At 31.2% G+C, this 24,403-nt stretch overlaps 1 protein-coding gene across 1 annotated transcript; it reads right to left on the bottom strand.

Moving 5' to 3' along the window:
• Positions 1–8,904: 8,904 nt before the first annotated feature.
• LOC108199698 (telomere repeat-binding protein 4) lies at positions 8,905–14,256 on the bottom strand. The gene is made up of 10 exons (XM_017367640.2): positions 14,083–14,256; positions 13,219–13,372; positions 12,270–13,116; positions 11,971–12,168; positions 11,824–11,886; positions 11,582–11,661; positions 10,865–11,106; positions 10,200–10,511; positions 9,681–9,744; positions 8,905–9,352 (listed from the first exon to the last, which is right to left on the bottom strand). Exons 2-10 carry the CDS (start codon positions 13,297–13,299, stop codon positions 9,167–9,169), a joined length of 2,073 nt encoding a protein of 690 aa, XP_017223129.1. The 5' UTR covers positions 13,300–13,372; positions 14,083–14,256; the 3' UTR covers positions 8,905–9,166.
• Between the last annotated feature and the right edge of the window lie 10,147 nt (positions 14,257–24,403).

Genomic DNA, 24,403 nt, shown 5'->3' with positions numbered 1-24,403 from the left:
TCTTTTATTCAAAAATCCAACTACTCCCTCAGTCCCAATGAATTGTATACCGTTTTCTTTTTGGTACGTCCCATCAATTGTATACATTCCAAAAGTAGTAAACTTTTATAATATAAAACATCATTACACCAACTACTTTCCTCCACTATCTCTATTCTATAATAATATAAACACTATTACACCCACTATTTTCCTCCATTATCTCAAATCTATTATTAAATATAAATGGGTCCCATCACTATACCAACTTTTCATCTAACTTTACTCATTTCTTACACAGTTTCTTGGTCTCCGTGTCCCAACCATTTGTATACAAATGACTGGGACGGAGGGGGTACAATTTATGGTTTTGCCTTAATATATTTTTGACCAACAGCCTAAAATTGTGCTTGCCACCTTGAACTTTAAGAAAACTTGTACTTTTCTTCCTGTAATACTTAAATAATCAGTCTTATACCTCTCTCCGTAGAATATTGCCCGGTCCATCGAGGATGAACTTTTGCTCTTTTTATTATATACTAATTGAATGATTTAAATATCTTGAAGCCCTCGTACTACTTCCGTTTAAATGTCATGTTTTATACAGTATTTTTTTTCGGTAACTTTTTTAAATTTGATCGAAACTTTTATGTAAACAACTAAAAATGTGTTATTAAAAAATATTCATATTTTATGATATTTTCAAATGTCTAAAATTATATGAAATTTATTAAAATGAATCAATCTAATAGAAAAAATCAAAACTGAACACGTACTTTAAAAGATGTATTCGTAAATTTATGTTAAAAGTTTACGATCCGGTATCAACAGAATTGCAGGAAACTTCTACGTGCATGTAGAAGTGGTTCAGCATCATCAATAGCTGCTGGACCCAAATAGTAAGATACAGTATAAATTTGTTGTCATCCACAAACTCTCTCTCTCTTTCAACTGAATTATCTTATCCTTTGACGTTGTCCGAGCTTAGCTTCTTTCCTCCCCGGGCAACACCTATAACACATACTTCATTGTCCAGTAATTAATGAGTTTTTGTCCAATTATATGAGAAATTATGCTTTTAAAGTATATTCTTTATTTTCGGATAGATTATATTAGTTTTTCCTTTTAGAGCATGTTTTATTAGTACCTAAAACATGAAAGTCCGGTACAATCTTCGTTCATGTAGTTTGCATGCTATGACGTGAACTCGTGGGTTTAGCTAGTGCGTACCCGGATAGCGGCTGCGAGTTCCTACGTTAAAGAAAATGTCTGTATTTATAATTTTAGAATAAAAATTAAAATTCATTATTTCTCAGGTGTTTCGTATCTTGTATTAAATAGGAGTAATATTATAATTTGTGTTAAATATAATGAAACTTTAATAATCACATAATCAAATTATGAAAATAGCGCAGATCGAAAAATTGTAGGGGGGGTTTGGAATGACATAAAAATCAACTACTAGTCACATGTTACGATTTTAACATCCAAAATCATTTTTGGGCACTAAATAATATTAAATCTCCATCTATATTAAATTAATTTTTATAGAAATAAAATTTGCAGCGAAACCATTGTTGTTTTTTTTCTTTTCTATTTTTACCTCCACAGGATGTCCCAGATGGTTGACATGGCGCTTAAAACTTGATATACTAAGATCACGAGCTGGAATCCTGGACACTACAAAAATAAGTGAGCTATCATGCGGTATTAGTGGGCTAGTGTGTTCAACCGGATTAGTCGATATGAATACAAACTGACTGGATACCGGTTTAACGAAAAAAAAAAAAATCTTTGTTTTTTTGGACGAATTACCGCTATTCATAGTAAAATTGTGAAGCGTGACGTTGATTTCTTGAGGATACATCCAAACGTATTTATCTTATCCTGCAGGTCAAGACGATTGAGTCCAACCCTGATTTGGACGAGAATTAAGCTGTTGGATTCTGTTCATACTAGGACATATCCAGGAAGTTTGGTCTGTTCACACTATGACAACTATAAACAAAACACAAGGGCTTAATTTTCTCCGTGTTTCACATACACTTTACTGTAAATCTGTAATGCACATATACATGTCATTGCACCACTTTGTTGTGACTTGTGAGTTGTGACCCGTAGGTTCGGAAACCTAAATTTATTACACTTTGCCCGGTTGCTAATGCCAGGATTCGATGTTGTGATAGAATGAAGGGGATTTGTGAACCGAAGTGATCTTAATTTTGCCAACTGAAATTACATTTGGATCAATAAATCCAATCTGTCATAAACAGAACAATCAATGGGTGTCTCGTCTGACATATCCAGCTGAACACTATTCTCGTTCCATTTCAACAAGAGTATCTTTTTTTTTTTTTATGGCTTTCGATGGTTGGAGATGCTCTAATAAAATATTTATTAGTACAAAACCCTAATTTTCTTTTTATCTCTTCTCTCCAGCCGCCTCCTATTTTCATCTCCGACGGGGCTTCCATCGGTTTCCGGTGGAAAGCCCCAAATCTTTTCGTTTGATTGCTAGTTTTTGATTGTTCTTGCTTTTTCATTGAGTTTCTTAATAAATCTCCATATTCGGAGAAAGTTTTCTTAGATCTATATCATCGAAACTTTCGATTTTCGTTCTTATTCGCTTCCAGAAGCCTTTTTGGATTTGTGAGTGGATCGATTATCTCCTGAGCGTCGTAGTGCAGATCTAATTGTTTTAGTTTGTTTTGATTATAGTTTGATTTCTCTCCCCGGTGAGAGTGTGTGATTTTTCTCTCCTTTTGTGAGAGTGGTTTGGATTCATCGATAAAGCCTTTCGGGAATTGCATTTGTGGTCGATAGCTCAAACGGAGTTTTTGGAAAAGATGGTGAACACAGAGCAAGAATTTATACATGTACCATCGTCAATTTCAACATCGCTTATTTGTCTCATCTTAGGTATGAAGACAGACATGTTAATTTTTTCTATGTTTGTTCAACTTGATCATTCTTGTAGATGCCGTATGGCCATTATTTATTGAATTATCTCCTTTTCTTCAAAAAAACAAGAGTATCTTTTTACTTAAAATTTTAAACTAATATTCTCAAGGATCCTCTCTATTTTTTTATTTGATATTTTGACTTTTTACACACACTTTTAAGTATTTTGGTTGGTTGGTTAAAAGTATTTTTTTTCAAAAAAATTAAAAAATATATATATTCAAAGTAAATTAAAAAATCAATCAAAAAAATAGTAAGTTTTACTATCTGAATAACTCATCTAAAAATAGTGTCAAAAAATCAAAATATCACAAAGGAGTATTTCTTATGAATCATTTCAGCTATGATCTTCAAGGATGCACTCAGTTACAGTTTCGGATATCCCAGATCGAGATAGGGTCTCGCGAGAAAATCAAATAGTCCGGAGGTTGAGATAATTGTTTCACATGTGACCATGTTCTTAATTTTTGATTTTTTTGGTAGATTATATTGAAGAATATATATGTGCGTACAAGATCAAAATCCCTGCAGAATGTACTACAGGTAATTATTGTCCCATTTTAGTGGTCCATTTACAAGGACAAAAGCGCCAAAAGAACATGATGTCCAGTAAAAACATTGATTTTCGTATCAACAAACAAGACAGCACACATCAAATCAGTTAAAGCTGATAGAGAGTTGCGACCCATCTGTCAACTTCGTTGTACTGACCCTCAGGCCTCATGCTCTGGCCCAAACCTATAATTTTCATTTGATTGGCCCCTTTCGTTTTCTCTCATCTTCTAGAACAACTCAACAATGCTCTTGGCTGCAAATTGTGACCATCTAGAAGCCTACTGTAACAAATGTGGGCTACAACATGACATAAATATTACTATCTCTTTCATCTATTATTATAAATTTTGGTGTTGATATTTATAGGGAATTGATAAATAAGCTCCATAGTTTACTATTTAAGCTTCAATTTCAAAATTTATATCATGTTTACCCATGTTTCGTCCATCTTATGAGTGATAATGTGATTTGGATAAAGAAAAAAAATGAAATTGGAGCTTAAATAGTAAAGTTTGGAGCTTATTTATCAATTCCCTTATATTAGTGTTATTAATGGTCCCTGGTTTGATGATGTATTTGATACTATTTATTATTAAATATTGAGGCATGTTAGTGAGTGTATTTGGTTTTTACTATTTACAGTACTGTTTTCTTAGAACTATTGATGTATGAGAAATAAGTTTAAATAATAAACATTATTTTAAAATATAATAATTACTTGAAGAAATATATACCCGTATATATGTTGTGTCCAATTGTCACATCAAATTTTGGGCCCAAGCACTACTAACTTGGGCTGGAATTAATTCCATTCTCCTAACAAATACTCTTGTTAGTGGATGTTTGGGAGGAAGGGAGTGGAGCTTAATTGTTCAAGAAGTGAGACTCTGCTTATTGTTGATTGTTTGGACAATCATCAAGAGGCTTTATGTTACCCCCAAACCTGCAGATCAGCTTGAAAAAATTAGCGGTTTTATGACAGTGGAGCAGGTTCTGGCTTTGATGGGGTTGGCTCCGGATGAGGATTCGTCTTCAAAGGCATCGGGCAGTGGTGATGCTTAGTTTATTAGGTTCTCAGTTTTAGTTTCTCGCAACAGCAGTGTGTAAACTTTATGTATTGGTAGATTTTGTCCCAATGTTTCTTTCTCCTTTGGCAGCTTCTGGTTTGCTGCAAATAGCCGGGTAGGTTGATTTAGGCTATCTTTTGTTTTAGAAACTCAGGGACATTAGATGATGTACTGCTTCTTTATTATATGCTATCTATTTCAGCTTTTCAAAAAAAAAAAACATTTTAGCTTCTTCTTTTAAGCTGCGGACTTATTTCTCATTTCTATGAGAAATTTGTTTGAAGTGTTTTCTAATCACACAAATAAATTAGTGAAATATGCTTTTATACCCCTTTTTTCTTTTGCTAAATTTTTATGGGATCTTTTTAAAAATACCCATCTGTAAAATTATTTTTTTAAAAATACTACCATCTTTTTCATTGTTTTTAAAAATACCTTTTCATAAATTTTTTTTTTCAAAAATACGATTTGCAACCTTTGCAACCTCATTTGCAACCTTGGGCGGCGCAGCCGTAAAAGTTGCAAATGAGGTTGCAAAAGTTGCAAATAAAAATGGAAAGTTGCAACAGTTGCAACTGCAATTGCAACTAGTTCAACTGAAAACTGTAAGTTGCAAAAGTTGCAAATGAGGTTGCAAAAGTTGCAAATGAGGTTGCAAATGAAGTTGCAAAAGTTGCAACTGCAGTTGCAAAAGTTGCAACCTCAGTTGCAACTGCAGTTGCAAAAGTTGCAACTGCAGTTGCAACTTTTGCAACTTCATTTGCAACCTCAGTTGCAACTAAATGCAACTGAAAACTGTAAGTAACAACAGATGTATGGTGTGCCCCTGGCGGGGCCGTTAGATTACAATAGAATCAACTGAATGCAACCATATGCAACTGAATACAACCATATGCAACCATATATGCAATTACAAATCCTGATTTCAAGTTCCAGTTTTCGAATGTCGTTTTCGACCTCATTTTCGGAATCGATATATATATATATATATATATATATATATATATATATATATATATATATCGATTCCGAAAATGAGGTCGAAAACGACATTCGAAAACTGGAACTTGAAATCAGGAATTTGGTTGCATATGAAGTTGCAAAAGAGGTTGCAACACGGCTGGCGCCGCCTGGAGTTGCAGATGAGGTTGCAAAAGTTGCAAACAGTATTTTTGAAAAAAAGATTTTATGAAAAGGTATTTTTAAAAAGAATTCTGGAAGGTAGTATTTTTGTAAATAATTAAAGAAAAGGTAGGTAGTTTTGTAGATTTCCCAATTTTTATACCCCTTTTTATCTAATAAGTAGTAGCAAGAATAATCAAATTGGGTTGTTTTGATTTTAAATTATAAAAAAAAACCTCTATACTTACAAATAATTAGTAGAATAAGGAGGGTGTATTCGATTGGGATTTTAATGTATTGTTTTTTATCATTCGATTTTAATGGATTGCATGTGATTTTAATTTTACGCGGATTATTAATAAAATGTCGGAGAGTTGATATAGATTCTTTAGGATTTAAACTCAATGTTTCAAAATCTCATGGATTTTGATAGGATTTCAAAAAACTTAAAATACTGCGAAATACCACAAAACCCATCATTTTCTGAAATCCAAACAATTCCATGAGAATTTGAATGCCATCATATTTTAATAGATTTTAAACAATCTCAATTGAATACCATCGGATTTTTAAGCATAGTTTAAAATTATAATTGAATACAACAAGATTTTGTAGCATAATTTAAAATACCAATAGAATACCTTAAGATTTTAATGAATTTCAAACATTCAAATCAAATACCCCAGATTTCATGAAAGAAAAAAAAAATCTTTTAAAATCTCAATCGAATAAACCCCTAACGTCTCGTGAAGTACTAATTACTTATTACATAATGTTTAATCAGTATGAGATTACATAATATTGTTATAAATATGTTTTAAGCACTTTTATATAAATAATTTTTTATGCAACAAAACTAATAATAATAAAAATAAAATAAAATTACACATGAAAAATGGCATCTGTATTATATCATTAAGCATGCAAAAGTTTGATTATCTTTTTAAAGAACAAAAAATTGATTGATATTTTATATTATCGTAGACTACACTATAACGGTGAGATCACTTAAATCAAATTAACAACAAACATCATAACAAATTTGTATATTTCACTAGGATCTCTTACAAATCTAAGATTCGAAATTTCGAAAATCGTCAACATATTAAAATGTATTATTAGTTTAAACACACATAATGAAATTATTAATTTATTAAAAATCATTATATTGCATCGCACAATTATAAACATATATGGATTTGATTATCTATTTGTACAAAAGATGAAAACATAACCGATCAAAATCATCTAAAGCTGTACCTGATAAAAAGAGTCATATAATACTGTGAATTTGATTCAGAGTCTTGAACGAATGGTTTAATTAATTTCTGAAAAGTTTCTGCTAAAACCCCTGCAGTTGTAAATACTAAATATATACAATTTCATGAGCTGAGCTATGCTATATACTCCATCTATCCCCTCATGCACATTTTAAAATTTTCATAGATTATAGTTTGATAAATTATTTTAATTTTTTTTCTTTTGAATAAAATTTAATATTTATATAAAAATTTAAAACTAAATTATAAAATTATATTTATAAGAATCATAAATAATATGTCTAATAATATTAAGAAATTATTAAAGAAAATGAGTACTAGAAAAAAGAGTTTATTGCATGACCAAAGATGATCCATCCATAACTTTGAGAAAACAAAGTCGAGGGTGGTAGATTTTTCACCTAAATAGAATGACTCCATAACAAGAAAAGAAAAAGGATAAGAATAAAGACGTGACGTAGAAGAGGAAGCATAAAGCACACGCTAAATCCAGGGAGACGCAACTCAAAAGAAAATGAGCCAAGTCTTTGAGTTGTTATAGATAACGTGATCTCCCTGCTAATACCTGACTAGCCATATGCTTGCCCTGCTGCTCCGGTGGATGTCTCTTTTAAAATTACGTCCTCCTCCGATTTATTTGTATACAGTTTTTTTTACATCAATTGTATACATTCTAAAAATATTATTTTATATATCACTTTTGACTTGAGCGCGTAACTTTAGGTGGGTTGACCGGATAACAATTTTTTTAATCGATTTTTGTTGTGAATTAAAATTTTGATTATATATATTTATTCAGAAAAAGAAAATTTTAAAAATAATACTTTTAACTATCCGGTCAAAGCACTGTGCCAAAAAATCAAACGTTATATATCAAAAAACAGAGAGGGTATAATTTTATAATATAAAACACTATTACATCAACTACTTTTTTCCACTGTCTCCCAGCCAAATGTATATAATTGTTTGGGACGGAGGGAGTATATGGATATTAATTAATTGTTTTATATACAATATATGTGGATCACCGCCAGGTGATCAGGATTCGAGATTCTGGTTGTCAAGTTCAGATCTAAAACTGAGTAGTTAACACTTAACAATTCAAGTCCCTTGGAATGTTTTTTAAATAAAGATCGTGTCAGTGTACAGCTTTGAGTACACATGCTATTTTTTACCATTACATATTTTGTTATGGTTTGAGATAGCTGATTTACGTATTTATAAGATGAAAAAGAATGTATTGTCTGTGAGAAAATTTTAAAATTATCTCATTTTTTAATTAACAATATACGGTAGTGTGAGTTTCAAAAAAAAAAAAAACAATATACGGTAGTGGAATATAATACTTCCGGGGACTTTGAGATTAATACCAAAAAAGGTTTTAGCTGCTTTGTTTATAAGGAGTATCATATCGTACAAGATAACATTGTTTACAGATTTTTTTTTTTATCAGAGAAAGTTTATTTATTACCTAGTCAAAAAATATTTCAGAAGTCGGTGGAAGTTTATTATTGAACTTATATCCAAAAGGATCCGAATACCTTAAAGAAAATAAATCGGTATAATGTAAATTAGTGACTAACGATATTCACGGATACTCATTTAAATTATTATAATCATTATATATACCACTTCGTTAAATCTTGAAAAAATGTTAATGAAATAATTAACAAACAGATAATGTATTTGCAACTAAGTTTTTATATATATATTTTTTATAATATTAGATTTTGCTTATTTTTTTATAATCCATATGGCTCACGCTCACACATCATTTGCTACATCAATTGCTGATTGGGATGATATATAAATTAATTCTAATGGCTAAAATGAGTATCCATGAAGATCGGACAATTTGATATAAAACCCGAAAATAAACAATATTAAAAATCATCAAACACCACAAGTTTGATATATTCGAAAGGAGCAAATCACTTGAATAAGTTTAATAAGGAAATCTCATCAAATTAATGTACAAGTAAATACCACAAGTTCTATTGAATTGCGGCTTATTCCCTAGAATTCATTTACAGGAATCACCCTCTCCAAAGGGGAAAGAGCAGATATTAAAAAAATCATCACAATTAGTTGTGAAATATTACAAGAAATAAAACGACTTTTCAAGTCTTCCCTTCTAGCATCTGTTTTCTAAAATCACAAATTCTTTTACATAGTTACAATTAGAAATTCAGATCCCACCTCTTAGACTCCAACCTCTCCGGCTAACTTGAAAGGTTCCATCTGGGGGTGTTTACCGTGCTTAGATTGATGCTGAGACCAATATGCATGGGCAGCCAAGACTCTGTCCAAAAGCTCCTGTGGCACAGGCTCTCCCCTCCGTTGCTGGGGTGCAATGCTTGCTGTGTGGACCAATGTCTTCCATTTATCCTGTAAATTCATGATTACAATTTTATTTATATTCACCCTGAACAAAAAGGTGCTTTATAATTATCTACGTAGATTAAAAATGCTCAGAATAAATTCACTTATATCACAGTATTGATGCTCATTTTAAAATTACTTACTTAAAAAGGCGGGCACATGGTATTACATAAATTATTTAACTCCGGAATTTATATCTATCTTGTTTTTTCTAACGATTTGTCCGCAACACAAGTAAAATATTGTGATTGCATGTCAAATATTTCAATTACCAAAATGACAAAATCTAAAGACTAGTTAGCGTTTCAATGCTATATTATGCTAAAGTTCTTACCTTCAAATCCACATAAGTTCGATGGTTTGCATCATCAAAAGCACGCATTTTGACATCACGCCACCTGCAGGATCAGATAACAAACATACCTTGATTTTCCGGTTCGAAAAGAATTCTCTTATTTGAACAAAAGATAAATATACTAATAGTTCAATGCAGGAAAAAGAAGCAATGTCTTTGGGGATATGAGCTTTTGTTAGTAAGACAAGCTGACAAGATCTTTTGGCATTGGTTGCCATCACCTTCAATTTAAAGAGAGGTAGTAGGGACAAGAAGTTGTGAAGAATATCAGGCAGTAGGAAGAAAGTATCATATGGGGGCATATATAAACCCATGTAAGAAAAGACCAAATCTAGCATATATATGTTAAACAAAATGAGGACGGATAAACAAGTAATAAGCTTAATTGGCAACTAATTAGCCCCAAATATCCATATTATTTTTAACATTATTGCTAAACAAAGACACGCTAGTAACTACAGACAGTAGTAATAAAAAAAAGTGAAGTTTAATGCACACCTTCCAGTTCCAAGTGTTTCAACGGCTTCAACTAGTGCTTCAACTTCCGATACAGAGAAGGGCCTTCTAATCCTCCGCTGTGAAAGGTCTGATCGCTTGGTCTTCTGGCTCATAGGAACCATAGCAAGTGCCTCCGCATTTATGGGTGGAATAGCAACCAATGCTTTTGAGTCTGTAGCTGTTCCATCTGTTGATACATCTGTAACTGAAGGAGCTGTTTCATGATTACTCTCAACATGATTGTCCAGCTTAGTCAGTGGAGTTTGATCAATTGATTTAGAGAACCCTGAATCCAGAATTGGTGCTGGGGTCCTGGAAAGAACATAAATTTAGACATGTCTTTTATACAAAAAGTACATAAAGGTCTAATTAACTAACACCGAATATCCTAAGTTACGAAAGGTAGTTCCTCTGAATAACACTATGCATAATGAACAGTATAAAACTAAGTATACCCGGCACAGATAAAGAAAATAAAACGAAGGAAAACATCTTGCATCCTACTCATTGTAGGTTTCCACATTTTGCATTTTATACAGCTCAGAAAAATATTAAACTGTGAGAACTCATGGCGGATTATTTCTTTGCAGGGATCATATTCCTATATCAATTTAGATCCAAAGTAAAGTTGCCGGGAAACAATGTCCAAAATAAATCTGCCTAACCTTGATAATTCTTGATTTGCATCATACGGTAGCAGGAGTGGAGAGCCTTTCTGAGCTGAAGGTGAACAGGCTTCTACAAAACTAGGCTCCAATGTAAAACCTAGAGATTCAAGATCCTCGTTTTGAGAGATCCCAGATTGTTGAAGAGTTCTGTTGTCGTCTTTAACTTTCTTTCCTTGAAGGACTACCCCCACTCGTATTCCACCTCCAAGAATAGAAGTCACAGCATCCATAACAGTCCTCTGTGTAAGAAAATCACAACATATATAGATTAAGACTCAGATAAAATCTTAAATAATCATTCAAATAGATAACACAAACTATACTGCTGAGTCCAAGCATTTGAGGCAAGAGGTAACAGGACTATACTGCCAATCTCATAAAATACAGCCTCACTGTGAAGCACCAAGAAACCAAATGGCTCACATATCAGATTGCTGTATCTCACGAGTTTGGATAATAAAAAGGTCGACTCAACAAACAATAAATCAACTACACATTCAAAAGTGAACATGGTTAATTATACCCACAATAGATAAACAGTGAACGGAGATTTGATGATGAGAGATTTGGTAAAACGACCTTAATCGAAATAGAAGACAAAGTCTACTACATTGATGATGATATATTTTTCAAGTACAACACAAATTTCCGAATCAGAATTTCATTAAGCAAATGGCAATTTGGCTAGAACTGGATAACATTTTAAAATCGTACCTTCAGTGAGCCAATAGTTGCCGTTTCTGGCACCTCAATATAAAGCTCTGGCACTTTAAAGGACTTTATGCGGAAATTCACTGATTTGATCAAAAGAATATACGCAAAAATAAGAACCTCAAAAGGTAATATCCTAAGCAAATGTGCATCCCAAATTAAAAATAGTAATGTATTACAAGAGAGAGGAAATTCAGAATTATGTATTAAATATTCAAATAATATTAAAAGGAACAAATTACTACCGCGGGGGTCTTTGGACTGCACAGAGGCTTTATGTCCTGAACCTGAAGATGAGACCCCAGTCGCTGCAGACAAGAAGTATAACGCATTCAGGCAACTGCTAGAAACAGTAAACCATAAAAAATTACTTATGGTATATAAGTAGGGACCTCTGTTCCAGATTGCAGGCATTCCACTCTTGTTTCCCCTCAAAGCTTTATCACGGAAACTAGAAATACTTTCACTACTTGCCTCCTGATCTGATCTATGTCCAAACAACCGCCTTCTTTTCGCCTGTAGGTCATACTGACATCTTTCTTGAGCATAAACTGTTTTCCTTTTGTGATAGAATGCCCTAGCTCCCCTAGCTGAAATGAACAAGTTTGTGAGCTTTATAATAGAAAAATCAGCTACACTCAAGTACACAATTTTCATTAAAGAATGGGAAAAGAAAAGACCCTCCACTTACAAATGTTAGAAAGTTCGTAATCCTTCAACTTTGGATATGCTTTCAAATATCTAGATGTTTGCAACTTTCTCATTCTACGGTAACCCATGCGTGATTGTGGCCTAAAAGCCCTTGCCTTGGTATTGAGTACATTACTCCTAAAATAATTTTCGTCATCATCTCTATTAACTATTTTTACACCACTCCTGTACCCGGGAAAAGGAGCATCGAGATCCTGGGCCCTGTACAAGGGTAAATCTACACTATTCTCTGAATTAATCAGCATATTAGTATTATTCACATAAAATTCTGTAGGATTCTTTAAAGGACTAGCCTTAGCCATATCTAAGGGCCCTCTTTGTTTCTTTACAACCTCTGTTTGTCTTCGAGGCTCTTTCTCCAAGTCCGAGTCATACAATTTTCCTTCGCACAAGGTCCCGTTTGATTTGCTGAGGATACTTCCAGGTGCATCATTGCTTCTGTGTTTTTCTGATTTCACACTACACTTTCCCTTAACCAGGAATTCAGAACTTGGAACAGCAGCAGCATGTTCATGAACATAAACACTCTCAGGATGCGGGACTTCCTGTACAGTAGACTTTGAATTGCGGTCAATAACTGGAAAATCAGGAACCTGTACACTCTCTATGCAACTTCCTTGATCAAGGCACTCAGATCTGATAACTGATCCTTCTAGATGTTCCTTTTTTATACCATCGTTATGGATTTTAATCTGTTCTTTTAATTCTGCTGCATTGCTAGAGGTAGAACTCTCACTCTCCTGCAATAATTTGCCCGCTACAGTTGCCAGCAACTCAAATGCGCATATTTCGCCATCGTCTGCTGGTTTCTTAAACATTGCCCTCCTCTACAACCAGTAGAGGATAAAGTCAAAAGGGCACACAGTACATAATATTGCACAAGCAATTAAAGTGAGCACGAAATACCACAGTTATCAAAGTCCACTTACCCTAAGAGATCTGGGACCTCTTGGTATCGCAGGGATCTGGTAGCCACGGAATCCATATTCTTGCCTGTTCTTCAAAACCATATCTCAGGCATGCATATGAATATTAGATCATCAAACAGAATACAATGCAGGACAATCGTAGAACGCTCTTATCCTGTAAAACAGATACGAATAGTGCATAAACAACAAATTCTTACATAAAGTCGTATACTTCATTTAATTTAGCATGAAAACAATAATAAATTCAAACAACAACCTAAGACCTACCACGAACTAATACCAATTAAATCCAAACAATTAGCATCCGCGCTCTCCCCATCCAATTATAGCAATTCGCATATTCCAAAATCTAAACTAACCCCTATTTAAACCCAAACTAACTCTGCAATCAATACAACATCTTACAAAACATCTGCCTACACTAAATTCGATCATACCGCCATAAATTAACAATTAACACATCTCCTCAAACTTCCACTTAAGCCATAATTCCGCAAAAACAACCCGATCAGTCTCCCCAAATTCCCATTTCCCATCAAATCCCCCGCCCAAATCACATCTCTCTGTCTTTACGACAAATCCGCATTGCTTAAAACCAAATTTTAACACAGATCCCACTACACCACTCAAATCAAACAACATGTAAACCACAATTCAACATCACAATCAACAATTCAACACGATCAAGCAAAAATCCCAAAAAATAAAATCACACACCCACACGATCCACACCAATTCAACTCAAAAACACGGAATGTCCATACACAAACACAAACACACACACAAACATGCATACACATGTATCTAAAACACGATCTGAAGCAAGGAGAGGAATAAACAGATGCAATTGCGATCGGATTTTACCTGAGACGATTGGCGATGATGATTGTGCGTATAGGTGTAAGTATCGATTGTGTGTTGATTGAATTGAGGGGAAGAGATTGAGAGAGTTTGTTTGTGTTTGTGTTGAGTTAATTCTTAAAACCCCAGAGAGAGAAATAAATTGAAATGCTATGCAGATGATGTAATTATTATTATAGTTTTGGTGTAAAGATGGATAGATATGTGTGGGGGTTGGGGGTGACTGGGAACCGGACTAGCCGGTCAGAGAGAATGAAGAGAGAGAGAGAGGGTATGACACACTCACCTTAAACCTCTCTAATCTTTGGTGTTGGTCTAATCTAATTTACAGGGACTTGAGACAGATAGTTGGACCTCTTCTTTCTTTCCTAAATCCTAACCCCTCTCTAACTTTTCTTTTCCGAACAATTTAGAGACAGTATACCATTGAGATTTTATTTTATTTTTAAAAAAGTTACTCCCTCCGTCTCTAAATACTTTTCCTGTTTGTACTTTTCACGTTTGCCAACACACATTTTTAATCATTAATATCTTTCATTTCGTAGTAGCATTAAAAATAAAAACTTCACTGTATTAAAGTACTCGTGAATACGAATCTAACAAGATCACTCATGACTATATTTAGTTTTATAGATTAGATGTAAATTAGTAATTTGTCTCATGTTAGGAACAGTACCGACATCCCAAATAGGAAAAGAATAAAGAGACGGAGGGAGTATCATTTATGAAATTTTTGAGAATATTCAATTTAGATTTGTTTAAAATCTATTAAAATCTTGAAATGTTCGATTGAGATTTTAAATTGTGCTACAAAATCTGGTGGTATTTAATCAAGATTTTAAATTATGTTTGAAAATTCATTAAAATATGATGATATTCGAATGTGAATTGATTTTTTTTGATTTCATAAAATGAGGTATTTTGTGAGATTTCTCGGGTTTTTTAAATCCCACAAAAATCCATGAGATTTTAAAGCATTGTGCTTAATCCTAAAGAATTTATATCCGTGACATTTTTATCATGAATCGGCACAAAATCAAAATCACATATAATTCATTATCCAATACAATCCATTATCCATTAGACAAAAGAATGCATTAATATCTCAATCAAACACACCCCGTTACTTATACCCCTTTGTTGGTTGTTTACCTTAACGCATTTTGAGCTTTTATAAAGTATAGTTTCAAAACAATTTTCTAAAATAAAAATTTAAACACCAAATTTTTATTCAAAAGAAAAAATTTAAAAATATTATGAAATTATGTTCCATGGAAGTCTCAAAATATTCGTCAAAAGGCAACATAATGAACCTGTTGGGACAAAGGGAGTATAATTTTACAAGAGATTATATATTTTTGGGTTGTTTGTTATTCTTGTTTTTTTAAATAAAAATTTATTTTAGAAAAAAAATTAAATTATCAAAATAAATTTTTATTTTTTGTCAAATAATGAATATGAAACATTTTTTAATACTTATATCTAAAATAATTATAAAAAAATATATTTTTATTAAAAATAAAAACTTATCTAGAATCTCTTAATAATTTTTAAGAATCTATCGAATCCGACAAGTATGTGATTTAATTTGTTTTGATTATGGAACTGATTGTGCAAGCGACCGAGGAGAAGATATTAAAGTAATTAAGATAGGTATTTAATTCAGGTTTCTATAAATTTTAATAGACTGTGATTGATTTTAGTTCTCATGTGAATATCTTATTGAATTTTAGTTAAGATATTATTGGATTTTTTTGAATAAGTTAAAATTATAAGTCAATAATAAAATTTTGAAATAAGCTGGATTTTTGATTATATTTTATATAATTTTAATTATATTTTACAAATAAAAAATTTACAGAAATTTAAATAAATATACCCCTGCTTTCAAATGTGAAGATATGATTAATCGATTAAACACCTATAATTAATGATGACTTTCATGAGCATAGTTCTGCAAAGGGTTGAACACGGTCGGGTTGGCCGGGTTAGAGGCAAAAATTCAACCAAATCCAATATGATCGGTTTATAAAAATTCGAACCCGTTAACCCGGCAAAATATTTTGAACCCAATACTATTATTCATACGTCGGGTCGATCGGGTAGGGTAAGGTCGGGTTTATCAGGTTTTATCCCGTCAAATTAGAACTCAAGAACATACGTACAACTTTTCAATAGTGCACTTTAAATATTATAATTAACTAATAATTAATTAAGTATACGAAAAGTATAAATTTAAACCAGCAGACGTCTAGCAAAAACATAATCCTCACTTCCGTGGTCTACGTAAGTGATCTAATAATCAAGAAAACTAAGCAAAAAACTACTTAAATACTGAAAACATAACTCATGTCACATTTATATAGTTTAACAATTAACATTGACACTAAACACAATTCAAGTTTCTAAACCCAGACACACTATTCACTAATATCAAATTCTAAGTTTCTGAATCAAGTTCTGTGTCGTCATGTAAAGCAACAAAAAACTTCTATTCGGGTTGATCGGGGTTAATAATTTAAAAATCCTGACCTAATCCAATCTATTCGGGTTGATAAAAAAGAATCCAATTATTTTTTCGATTTTGAACGGTTCGATTTATTCGGCCGAAATAAGAGGTGGGTTGAGTCGGTTTTACGGGTCGAACGGTTTTTTGTTCACCCTTAGTTCTGCATGATTTTAGATTAGTTGTAGCTAGATAACTTTATTTCAACTAGATCTTAATTGGTATTTAAAATATTCGACACTGGCCCGTGATGAGAATAATGGAACACTTAGGGACAAATTTGATCACATAATAAGTGTCAATATCATAAATTTTAAAGATTATCAGCAGCGTAGTAATGTACTGTTCATATCTTTTTCTTACTGAGGATGTACTTTTCATGTCTTAATAACTGGTATATCTAATATGTGTCTCATTTTAAAAATACTATCATGTTTAATTCATTTTCATTCATTTCAACATATCTCTAATCTCTCGTATTTTATTTTCCTTCCATGCTAATTTAAACATGTTATCATTTTAATATTAAAATATGATTGTCAAACAGGTCGTTAGACTTTATTAATAAAATGATATCGTAAATCATCATGATATATAAAAATTATTTATATTTACAAAACGACGTTCAGATCATTGAACTTGCTGCTCCTATAATTAAATCTACTTTTCCAATCTCTCTTTATATCAAGGCTGAAGCAATTTATTAATCTAATATTCAACTTAATTGACTATAATATAATCAAATGATTTAAACAAGATAAAAATTTGTCAATTATGGTACAAAATCCTACGACATCGGAAGACCTTGAATTCATCGCCGAGACAGGACGAGATTCCAACTCATTTTTGTCCATGTGCTATGTTTTTTTATAACTAATTATCCATATGCTACATAGTCTTGTGCTAAGTTGTATTCCCCATCGCAACAAAAATTATAAGTGAAATCAGAGTGTAATTAAATTTTTATATTATAAAATATTTTAATTTTTGAAATATATACAATTGAGTGAAATGTTCAGACAAATCACTCAATTGTATAAAAATGAATTGGACCAATAATAAATACTTCTCTCTTGTCTATTTATGTTTTCAGAAAAGATGATCCTCTATTTATGTTTTCAAAGGGTGATCCTCGGTAATTGAAAGAGGGAGGAATGCTTGCTTCAATTAAATGAAAATTATGTTAAAGAGTTATTTTTAAAAAATTGGTTAATTATTTGATGATACACGGGTTAATTGAATAATTCTCTAAAAGATCTTGGTATTAATTGATTAAATATCAAATTTTAATAAAATTTGGAAAATTTATAATTACATAGATAACATTTAATGGTTATATATTATTTATTAGATTAAATTAACATTGAGTCTTGTTTTTTAATCAATATGTTTGATTAATTCAATTAATTCTTTTATTGCCCCGACCTATATTTTTGAAATACTCCACTTTACTGTTGTTTCATACGAGTATCCTGTGCTTTTGTGAAACAAAAATAATAAATAAAGTTATCACATGTTAAGAATAAACATTCGCAAACTCGAATATAGGCAGCACTTTTAATTTCACAGCCTTTTTGTTAGGAGAGGAGTTAGACAAGTAGCTGTACCATAGTTGGTACAATTACGTAAACATATTTAATTAAGAGAATTGCATGTGTATGAATAATGCACATTTGATGAGATTCAGAATTATCGGCAAACATGTTACGTATATGTAATTTATACGCACATATATAATTTGTGACGGTGATCACGATGATAAGGATGAGTGAATAAAATATGTTTAAACAAGGCAAGTCGTCATAGATGTTGAATTCCGCTGGCTGCCGGTAACTATTTCATGCAACACGTGTCGAATATAACTTTAATTTTAGCAGCTATATTAAGAAATTCAGTGGGCTGGAATTCGAGCCATTTATATGCTGACCTAATTTAGAACATTATTTGTTCGAAATATTTAGTTCTAAAAACATATAATTCTATCAATTTTTTTTTGTAAGACTGTTACATTAACTTAAACACATGTGTACGTAATACTTATTTCAAATAGTTTAATTACATTGATATATATTTTGCAAAATTAGGATGCATTCGAAAGGAATGTGAGAAAGATAATCAGATACAAAAATGAAATGAGAATAGGTATTTTAGAGATAAGGAATGAACAATTTATTATTGAGTAGAAATGAGATTTTCTTTTCATATAATAAAATCACAAAACATATAATAAAATCACAAAAACAAATACTAATATGTAAATTGAGATTTCGATTCCTATCAACTAAATTCATTAACCGAATAATTTTTAATGCACAGAAATATATATAAATTAAAGCATGTATAGTTATTATAAATGACTTATGCTCCTATTTTATCAAAAGAAAGCATGTTGTAGAAGTTTGATAAAACAATACTCCCTCCGTCCCATTGAGATATATACATTTGTACTGGGCACGGACACTAACGAGAAAGGGAAAGAAAAGTAGGTAAAGTGATGGGACCCATTAATATTTAAGTGATAGATTGGGAAAAGTATATGAAGTTAGTGGGTGAGTGAGATTTTTATATTATAAAAGTTTACTATTTTGATGAAGTTTTGAAATGTATAGAATTAAATGGGACATCCCGAAAAGGAAAATGTATATAATTCAAAGGGACGGAGGGAGTAACTAAAATTCGTTAATTAATAATAATTTATATTTAATTCTGATAGATTATCAATCTGACAAATGTTTAACTACAGTGGAAAGATATGTTCCGCTCTTTGCTTTTTCAGATCCTTGTACTTGCTTTGAAATGTCGAGGAAAGATAGATCGGTCAACAAAAGTTCAAGAGTCAAAAGATAAGGATGAGATACGGCATGTGCAGCTATACCTTGCGTTCAAGGATGATCAATGTCTCAGAGCTCATTGTTGGCTCGAATTTGGTCATCGGCGGGTACGTAATATTCTGACTTATTTTAGGTCGATAACTATTACTCCCTCCGTACGGGGACGCGACACGGACTTTAATCCTCCTGTAAAATGTGGTTGTATAATTTATTTTTAAGATTTTTTTTCCTGAATAAAATTTGGATGTTAAATTTTTACTCAGAAAAAGAATATCTCAAAAATAAGTTACGGAACTATATTTTATAAGAGTATTGAAATGCGTGTCGAGCAGTTGAAAAGAAACGTATACAATTAAATGGGACAGAGGGAGTACTCTGTGAGGCTGTGATAATCATTTCTTTATATTTTTATTTTGGATGGTCCCATTCAACTTTTTATATTTCAAAATTTATTAAAAACAATTAAGGATCTTATCATTTTCCCATTTTCTTCCTTTTTCACAACACTCTTAGTCCATTATCCCTTTTTATATATTAAAAATTAATGGGTACCATCATTTCACTTACTTTTTTCTTTATTTTTTCCGCTACTTATACATAGTATTTTCTTAACTTCTGTGCCCAAACCATACATAAACAATTCGGTGGGACAGAGGGACTATATATTAACGTATTTACCTTACATGCATTCAGTCGGGGATGGATCTAGGAATATTTTCTTAGAGGGGCACCAAGCAAATTTTCGAAAAACACATATAATAGAATTTCAATCCTATTTTTTATATTTATTCAATATATATTTATTATTATTATCTTAAAAAATTAGAGAGAAAATTAAATAGAATCGAAGAGAAAAAAAATTATATTTAATAATAATAAGTTATGAACAACTAGATACTCTTTTCCTAAATTTTTAAGAGTTTGGTTAGTGTATGCCCCTGAGCACATGCTAAGCTCTGAATTTGATATATTTAGCTTGTTTTGATTGTAATGTTTTTGTATATGTTGGGGGTCACCATTATAAATAAGTAGTACCCAATCAAAATGAATTAAATATATGAAGTTTGTTGCTTAGCATGTGTCCATCGACACACTATAAAAATACAGAATTTTTGATGAGACACTAGAAGATCATTGGATCATTATTTTTTCATATCTGAAACTAGTTGAGAAGCCGCGCGTTGCGGCAGCCTATAAAAATTATATTAATGATTCAATATTGATATTTATAGAATAAAATAATTTTGTAGTTGTCTATAAAAACTAATTAACGTTTCAAAATTAATATTTGTAGGATAAAATAAATTTTATATTATAAAAATCTTGATGTAATACCAATACCAATATATAAAATTGTAAAATTGGACTATAATTCATGGTGAAAAAATGAAAATAAAGTTATACAGGCAATTAACAATTTAAAACACGTCGAATTTTAATTTTATTTGTGTTTTTTTTTGAAAAAAATTATGTTCTTACATTGTCACCTTCCGCCAATTTTTTTGGATTGATTGTGCACAAAAACATCTAACTTAAATCCGTGAGTTTGTAGTATTGAGAAAGAGGAGGTTGTGTTTAGATGATCCAAAACCTTACTATCTACGGGGGTATTTATAGGTGCAGAGAGACTTTTGTGCTACTCTTTCCTATAATTAAATAATCTGAAACAAAATTAGATTAAAACTTTCAAATTACTATATTCCGTAAATAATCCAAAACAAAATCAGATTCTGATACTTGCTTCTAATATACCCGAAACTAATAAAGGTAGTTCTAATTTTTGATATTTTTCATCCAAAAATTCCATAAAATTTAAAAAATAGAACGGACCGATGTGGGAGGCGCCATCTACAGCCCCTCGCTTCTCCACCATATTTTCCTTTATACAAAGTTAATCATATAATAATTAACAACAACAAACATGTCCGATGAACAAAACAAATATTATAAAAGAATAACCAACAAACATACATCACTAATAGTTAATTTATTAATATCATCCATCAATATCATGTCAAGACTATATTTTTTGCCCTTGTTTGAATTTGTCGGCTCCTACATAGCGATCTATAACTACCTTTGCTTGCAACAATCTTTATTTTTTTAATACTATATAAACAGCCTTCACTTATTGTTGCAGAAGAACGGCACCACCGAGTTAGAAATCAAGCAAGAAAACTATCACCAGAGAGAGGTAGAGTTGTGGTATTGAGAGAGAGGAGGTTTTGTTTAGATGATCCAAAACCCTACAATATATAGGGGTATTTATAGGTGCAGAGAGACTTGTGTGCTACTCTTTCCCATAATTAAATAATTTAAAACAAAATCAGATTAAAACTTTCAAACTACTATACTCCATAAATAATCTGAAACAAAATCAGATTAAAATTTTCAAACTACTATATTCCATAAATAATCTGAAACAAAATCAGATTCTGAAACTTGCTTCTAATACACCTGAAATTAAAAAAAGTAGTTCTAATTTTTGATATTCTTCGTCCAAAAATTTCAGAAAATTAGAAAAATAAAACGGAGCGATGTGAGAGGCGCCACCTACACGCCCCCCGCTTCTCCTTTATATAAGTATATTGATTTTAAGTTATAGAGTTTTGTTGCAAAGCTCAATAGTGATACGCTTAGCAAGTAGCGCATGGAAGTTTTTTTTGGACAAACTTAAAAAAAATGATTTTTTTTCTTTAGATAATGAATTGGTTTTAAATACTTATATTTATATTGAAAATATAAATAATATATATTTCAACTAGAATAGATTATATATAATTAATAAACATATTTAAATTGATATATATTTTATTGCATATATTAAGTAAGTTTTTCCCTAACATGTTAATTAAGTTTCTAATAAAATAGATGGGGTTGTATTTTCTAATAAGAATGTTTATGAGGGTGTAGTCAAAAAAAATAGTAAGAGGGGCTAGTTAATTAAATTTGTTCAGGAAAATATATTTGAAATTCGGTTGTATTAAATTTAGTTTTTTTTTTAAAATATAATAAAATCTTGAAGTATTCAATCAGAATTCTAAGTTAAAAAATTTAATGATATTTAGTCATAATTATATATATATATATATATATATATATATATATATATATATATAGACACACACACATTATTGAGATATTCGATCGGAATTTTAAATTATCTCAAATAATCTTAAATTATCTCGAATCGACTCGTGAAATTAGATGAGTCGAATTCGGGTAGAGTTTTAGACTCGATTAAGTGTAAAATTATACGAGTTAGCTCGCTTGATTCGTTGAAACTGGTTCGTTTAGCTAAATGAGCCGTCTCGACTCGACCAGTGAAAATTTACGAGTCGAGTTCGAGCAGGTTTATGCTCGATTAACTAAACGAGCTGGCTCGGCTCGACTTGATGAAACTTGGCTCGAATTAGACTCGGCTCGAAACTCGACTTACCCGACTCAAATTACAGCCTTACTCGCATGCACAAATATCGACCATCCAAATTTTAATATTTTGGAATTAGTACAGAGAGAATATTTTTTATTTTATTATATGTATTTTAACATTAATTTTATTTTGAAGATAATTTATGTTAGAAATTAATATCTAATACTAATTTAATAATAAGAATTAGTATTTATTTTTATAAATAAATAAGTACACACACATACATATATTTGTTTATAAACAACTAGTTGAGAAACCGCGCGTTGCGGCGGCCTATAAAAATTATATTAATGATTCAATATTAATATTTGTAGAATAAAATAATTTGGTGGCTGTCTATAAAAAGTATATTAATGTTTCAAAATTAATATTTGTAGGCTAAAATAGATTTATATTATAAAAATCTTGATGTAATACCAATAATGATATATAAAATTGCAAAATTGGACTATAATTCATGGTGAAAAAATGAAAATAAATTTATACACGTAATTAACAATTTAAAGCATGACGGATCTTAATTTTATTTGTTTTTTTTTTGAAAAGTAATCATGTTCTTACATTGTCATCTTCCTCCAATTTTTATGGATTGATTGTGCACAAAAACATCTAACTTAAATATATGAGATAGCGCATAACGGTCTATAACAACACTTGCTTGTAAGCACCTTAATTTGTTAATACTGTATAAACAACCTTTACTTAAAAGTTGCTTGAACGGAGCAAACAATGCATGAATAATATTTTCCTGTATACAAAGTAAATTATATAAAAATTAACAACAACAAACATGTCCGAGATGAACAAAACAAATATTATAAAAGAATAACCAACAAACATACATCACTAATAGTTAATTTATTGATATCAACCATCGATACATGTCAAGACTATATTCTTTTCCCGTGTTTGGATTTGTCGACTCCAATATAGCGGTCTATAACTACCTTTACTTGCAACAACTTTTATTTTTTTAATACTGTATAAATAACATTCACTTATCGTTGCAGAAGAATGGCACATGCGAGTTAGAAATCGAGCAAGAGAACTATCACCAGAGAGGTAGGGTCGTGGTATTGAGAGAGAGGAGGTTGTGTTTAGATAATCCAAAACCCTACAATCTATAGGGGCATTTATAGGTGCACAGAGACTTGTGTGCTAATCTTTCTCATAATTAAATAATCTGAAACAAAATCAGATTAAAACTTTCAAGCTACTATATTCCATAAATAATTTGTCTTTCCCATAAATAAATAATCTGAAACAAAATCAGATTAAAATTTTCAATTTACTATACTTAATAAATAATTTGAAACAAAATCAGATTCTCAAACTTGCTTCTAATATACCCGAAACTAAAAAAGGTAGTTCTAATTTTTGATATTTTTCATCCAAAAATTCCAGAAAATTAGAAAAATAGAACGGAGCGATGTGAGAGGCGCCACCAACACGCACCTCGCTTCTCCTTTAAAACAAAATCAGATTCTCAAACTTGCTTCTAATATACCCGAAACTAAAAAAAGTAGTTCTAATTTTTGATATTTTTCATCCAAA

This window comes from Daucus carota, chromosome 8 (genome assembly GCF_001625215.2).
Source record: "Daucus carota subsp. sativus chromosome 8, DH1 v3.0, whole genome shotgun sequence".
Taxonomy (NCBI): Eukaryota; Viridiplantae; Streptophyta; class Magnoliopsida; order Apiales; family Apiaceae; genus Daucus; species Daucus carota.
This window is presented reverse-complemented; position numbering and strand designations above follow the sequence as displayed.

Coding starts and splice junctions, on each gene's coding strand:
- LOC108199698 (XM_017367640.2), bottom strand. CDS start 13,299: ATGGTTTTGAAGAACAGGCAAGAATATGGATTCCGTGGCTACCAGATC. Junction 11,887..11,970: donor GCCTGCAATCTGGAACAGAG/GTCCCTACTTAT, acceptor TCTTGTCTGCAG/CGACTGGGGTCTCATCTTCA. Junction 10,512..10,864: donor GCAAATCAAGAATTATCAAG/GTTAGGCAGATT, acceptor TGTTCTTTCCAG/GACCCCAGCACCAATTCTGG.